The 5,715-nt window shown below is 42.1% G+C and overlaps 1 protein-coding gene across 1 annotated transcript; it reads left to right on the top strand.

Moving 5' to 3' along the window:
- Nucleotides 1–919: 919 nt before the first annotated feature.
- LOC308535793 (tigger transposable element-derived protein 1-like) lies at nucleotides 920–2,876 on the top strand (the record flags this gene model as incomplete). Its single annotated transcript, XM_081114791.1, has 2 exons — nucleotides 920–2,491; nucleotides 2,799–2,876. The coding sequence occupies 2 exons, from the start codon at nucleotides 920–922 to the stop codon at nucleotides 2,874–2,876; spliced, it is 1,650 nt and encodes a 549-aa protein (XP_080970917.1).
- Nucleotides 2,877–5,715: the final 2,839 nt, after the last annotated feature.

Here is a 5,715-nt window from a genome sequence, read left to right on the forward strand (position 1 = left end):
TATTTCGAATATGCTGATACAGTGTGTTCAAATATGTTCAAAAATTTTCACAATAAAACACAGTAAAATTATTGGGAAGCATCAAGTTTAAACCTTTTTTTTAAAGATTGATTTCAGTAGAATTGATTTAAAATGGACATAAAAAAATACACTTTTGGTGTTTCCCTGCATGCCTGCATTGCTGATACCAAGTTCCTCCTGCCCTTATCAGTTCTTCATTCTCGCCCTATAAAATAATTGATGCAATAATTCAGTCTGACATTGAAATACCTAACTTTATTTTCTTGTAAAAAAGACACTTATGAAATCCCATGAATCCTAATGTAGCCTTCCACCACTATCTGTCATCAAGATGGTTTCTGTATCTACCTATTCTCAGGTACATTATTGGGTAATTTTACTTAAAATGTCACATATGTCTGACCAAGGCCAAACAGCTAAGTGGGTCAGTGAATAATTTCAATAATGGAAGGTTGCAAATTCCAACGCTGGTCACATCAATTACAAGAGTTACTCAAAGAATGTATAAAATTAATGGAAGAAAAAAATAGATCTCTCTCTTTCTCTCTATACAGACAGTCCTCGGGTTACTTCGGACTGGACATGTGTTGTTTCGTGGTTACGTCGCCATCTGCAATTTATTGCTATAAAAAAAGTTCCGTCATTTCGATGTAAGGCTTTTGCTGGAAGTGCGCTCGGCAACTTGTTGGCCAGTGGAGCGGATGAATAAGTCCTCACGCGGCGCTATAGGAGGAAGACGCTGTCCTTCAGTCGCCATTTATAAGCCATTTAGGATTGTGCTTCATTTGCTCTCTTTCTTTTGTGTTGTTATTTTGAACACTTTTTGCCCTTCCTTATGGCTCCTAAGCGAAAGGCAGATTCTTCCGATGGCAGTGCTACGAAAAGAAGGAAAACCACAATGGAAGTGAAAGTAGATGTAATAAGACCCTCGGAAAAGGGCGAAACACCGAGAAACATCGGCCGGTTGCTTGGCCTCAGTCCTACGACTGTCTCGACGATCATCCGCGATAAAAAGCGTGCACTTGACCATGTGAAAGGATCTGCTCCTATGAAATCAACTGTGATTACAGAGCAGCGCAGCGATCTCATGATTGAGATGGAAAGATTATTAGTGCTTTGGCTGCATGACCAGCATCAACGGCGTATCCCAGTGAGCCTGATGGTGATTCAGGAGCAGGCTAAAAGATTGTTTGAGGCCTTGAAAAAAGAAAAGGGGGAAGGGAGTGAAAGTGAAGAGTTTGTGGCTAGTGAAGGCTGGTTTGTGCGTTTTAAGGCTCGTGCTAATTTGCATAATCTGAAGGTGCCAGGGGAAGCTGCTAGTGGTGATGCGAAAGCAGCAGGTGCTTTTCCTAGTGCGTTGGCAGAGATCATTAGGGAGGGGGGTTACTGTGATAAACAAGTGTTCAATGTGGACGAGACAGGCTTGTTCTGGAAGCTTATGCCTACACGTACGCACATTGCCAAGGAGGAGAAGACAGCATCAGGCCACCAAGCCAGCAAGGAGAGACTGACTCTGCTACTTGGGGCGAATGCTGCTGGTGACTTCAAGCTGAAGCCCTTGGTGTGTCTGGCCGAGAATCCAAGGGCACCCAAGGGCATATGGAAGGGTCAAGTACCTGTCATCTGGAAATCTAACAAGAAGGCCTGGGTGACACTTAGCGTATTTGAGGACTGGTTCACCAACCATTTTGTGCCAGAAGTGAAGGACTACTGTGCTTCCAAGGGGCTGCCCTTTAAGGTGTTGCTAGTGCTGGACAAGGCCGCTGGTCACCCTGCCGATCTGAATGACTTTCATCCAAGTGTCAAGGTGGTTTACCTTCCACCTAACACCACCTCCCTTTTACAGCCTATGGACCAAGGTGTCATTGCTTCTTTCAAGGCCTACTACCTCCGAAGGACATTTGCTATGGCTTTTAGGGCAACTGAGGATAAAGAGTTGACTCTCAATGACTTTTGGAAATCTTACAATGTTCTTGCTGCTGTAAGGAACATTTCTGATTCTTGGGATGAAGTTAAGCAGACGAACTTGAATGGTGTTTGGAAAAAATTGTGTCCTCAGTTTGTGAATGATTTCCATGGCTTTGAGGATTCAGTTGAGGTTGTCATCCAGAATGTTGTTGAGTTGAGTAAGCAGCTTGATTTGGAGGTGGAGGCTGAGGATGTCACAGAGCTGCTGGCATCTCATGGAGAGGAGCTATCTACCGAGGACCTCATTCAACTGAAACAGCAGTTAATTGAAGAGGAAGACACACCAACCCCAGAGCCCAAGCAATTTACAAGCAAGGAACTGGCAGGGGCCTTTGCCATGATAGAGGATGCCTTGGCAAGGTTTGAGGCTCAGGACCCCAACATTGACAGGTACACTAAGGTTGCCAGAGGGGTCATGGATAGCCTGCAGTGTTACAAGGAGATTTGGGAGGACAAGAAGAAGGCATCTTTCCAGACTAGCCTTGAACATTATTTTAAGACGGTAGAGAGGCCTTCAACAGATCCTGTACCCTCTACCTCATACGCCTCTCCAGACTCACCTGACCCAGTATCTCCAGCACCTTCTGCAGGTTCTGCCTCTCCAGACTCACCTGACCCAGTATCTCCAGCACCTTCTGCAGGTTCTGCCTCTCCAGACTCACCTGGCCCAGTATCTCCAGCACCTTCTGCAGGTTCTGCCTCTCCAGACTCACCTGACCCAGTATCTCCAGCACCTTCTGCAGGTTCTGCCTCTCCAGACTCACCTGACCCAGTATCTCCAGCACCTTCTGTGGGTTCTGCCTCTCCAGACTCACCTGACCCAGTATCTCATTCACCTTCTCCAGGTTCTGCCTCTCAAACCTCCTCCCACCAGCAGCCCAGTGTAAGCCTGTCTCGCCCTCCTTTACAGCGTCCAGTGTGCAAGCCAACAACAGTAATAAAGGTAAGGATAATACCGTATTTAACCTTGTATGTACATATGTGCTTTATGTTTTTTATTATTTACTTACCACAAGTAAAGATCAGTAATTATCTTCCTTTTAATATTTTTTTTTACTATTTCACTTCATTACTGCTGTGTATGTGTGCTATGTGAGTGACATAGGTGCTTATGTAGGTGGGTTCTGACTTAGGGCGAAATTGCATTATGTCACGCCGTAGGACTGGATATATATATCCAGTCCTACGGCGTGACATAATGCAAATATAGATATATATATATCAACAGTTAATCTAAGAATGTATAAAGTTAATGGGGCAAAAGATAGATCTCTCTCTCTCTCTCCTTGTGTGTGTGTGTGTGTGTGTGTGTGTGCAAATATATATATATCCCTATTTCTCTCTCTCTAAAATCAATATATGTGTTTTAATCACCTAGGCAGTCCACAGACATGTGAACACCAGCACAGCCTAGGGACCTGTGATGACAAGCAGCCAAGGTTCTCTTGAGGGCAGAGCATACAGTGACCTAGAGAACAGTATGGGAGGTGCCATCTATGTCAGTGTGGCAGGTGGGGAACCCGGGCTGAGCTGCACAATCACCCACAGGGGATGATGACATCAGTGTTGTCCCTGGGACTAAAAGCAAAGCGGCCAGGCACTAATATTGACAGACAAGTGAATGAAAAGGGAGTCCATTTCTTTTTTAAAAATTTCTTTATTGATTAAGGTATTATATATGTGTCCTTATATCCCCATTACCGCCCCTAACCGCCCCCCACACACTGATGCTCTCACCCGCCTGTTGTCGGCTTCCATTGGTTAGGCTTATATGCGTGCATACAAGTCCTTTGGTTGATCTCTCCTCCTTACCCCCACCCTCCCTTACCTTCCCTCTGAGGTTTGACAATGATCAATGCTTTTCTGTATCTGGATCTGTTTTTGTTCATCAGTTTATGTTGTTCATTGTATTCTATAAATGAGTGAGATCATGTGATACTTATCTTTCTCTGACTGGCTTATTTCATTTAGCGTAATGCTCTTCAGTTCCATCCATACTGTTGCAAATGGTAAGAATTCCTTCATTTTTATCGCAGTTTAGTATTCCATCGTGTAGATGTACCATAGTTTTCTAATCCATTCATCTACTGATGGGCCCTTAGGTTGTTTCCAAATCTTAGCTATGGTGAATTGTGCCACTATGAACATAGGGGTGCATATATCCTTTCTGATTGGTGTTTCTAGCTTCATGGGATATATTCCTAGAAGTGGGATCACTGGGTCAAATGGGAGTTCCATTTTTAGTTTTTTGAGAAAACTCCATACTGTTCTCCACAGTGGCTGCACCAGTCTGCATTCCCACCAGCAGTGCATGAGGCTTCCTTTTTCTCCGCATCCTCACCAACACTTGTTGTTTGTTGATTTGTTGATGACAGCCATTCCGACAGGTGTGAGATGGTACTGCATTGTCGTTTTGATTGGCATCTCTCTGGTAGTTAGTGACCTTGAGATGTTTTCATATGTCTCTTGGCCTTCCTTCTGTCTTCTTTCGGAAAGTATCTATTTAGGTCCATTGCCCATTTTTTGATTGGATTGTTTATGTTCCTTTTGTTAAGTTGTATGAGTTCCCTGTAAATGTTGGAGATTAAACCCTTATTGGTGATAACATTGGCAAATGTGTTCTCCCATGCAGTGGGCTTTCTTGTTGTTTTGTTGATGGTTTCCTTTGCTGTGCAAATGCTTTTTATTTTAATGTAGTCCCATTTGTTTATTTTCTCTTTAGTTTCCATTGTCCTAGGACAGTGATGGCGAACCTTTTGAGCTCGGCATGTCAGCATTTTGAAAAACCCTAACTTATCTCTGGTGCTGTGTCCCATATAGAAAATTTTTGATATTTGCAACCATAGTAAAACAAAAAGATTTATATTTTTGATATTTATTTTATATATTGAAATGTCATTTAACAAAGTAAAATCAACCAAAAAAAATGAGTTCGCATGTCACCTCTGACACGCATGTCATAGGTTCGCCATCACTGCCCTAGGAGCAGTCTCAGTGAATAAATTCCTTTGGCATATGTCTTAGATTTTGTTGCCTGTGGATTCCTTTAGTATTTTTATGGTTTCCAATCTTATGTTTAAGTCCTTTATCCATTTTGAGTTTATTTTTGTGTATGGTGTAAGATGGTGGTCTAGTTTCATTTTTTTGCATGTATTGCTCCAATTTTCCCAACAATATTTATTGAAGAGACTGTCTTGATTCTATTGTATGTTCATGCCTCCCTTGTCGAATATTAATTGGGCATAGTGGTTCAGGCCGATATCTGGGTTCTCTATTCTATTCCATTGATCTATATGTCTGTTCTTGAGCCTGTACCGGGCTGTTTTGAGAACAATGGCTTTGTAATACAGCTTGATATCTGGTATTGAGATCCCACCTACTTTGTTCTTTCTGAGGATTGCTGCAGCTTTTTGGGGTCTCTTTTATTCCAGATGAATTTTTGGAAAGTTCATTCTACGTCTGTTAAACATGAAGTTGGTATTTTAATGGGGATTGCATTGAATTTATAGATTGTTTTGGGTAGTATGGACATTTTAATGATATTTATTCTACCAATCCATAAACAAGGTATGTTCTTCCATCTGTTTATGTCTTCCTCTATCTCTTTTTTCAGTATCCTATAGTTTTCCGCATATAGGTCTTTTACCTCCTTAGTTTAGTTTATTCCTAGGTGTCTTAATTTTTTTGGTGCGATGGTAAATGGGATTGTTTTTTTAGTCTCTCTTT

The sequence above is a fragment of the Myotis nattereri genome, assembly GCF_964212035.1.
Source record: "Myotis nattereri genome assembly, chromosome: 21".
In the NCBI taxonomy this organism is placed as follows: Eukaryota; Metazoa; Chordata; class Mammalia; order Chiroptera; family Vespertilionidae; genus Myotis; species Myotis nattereri.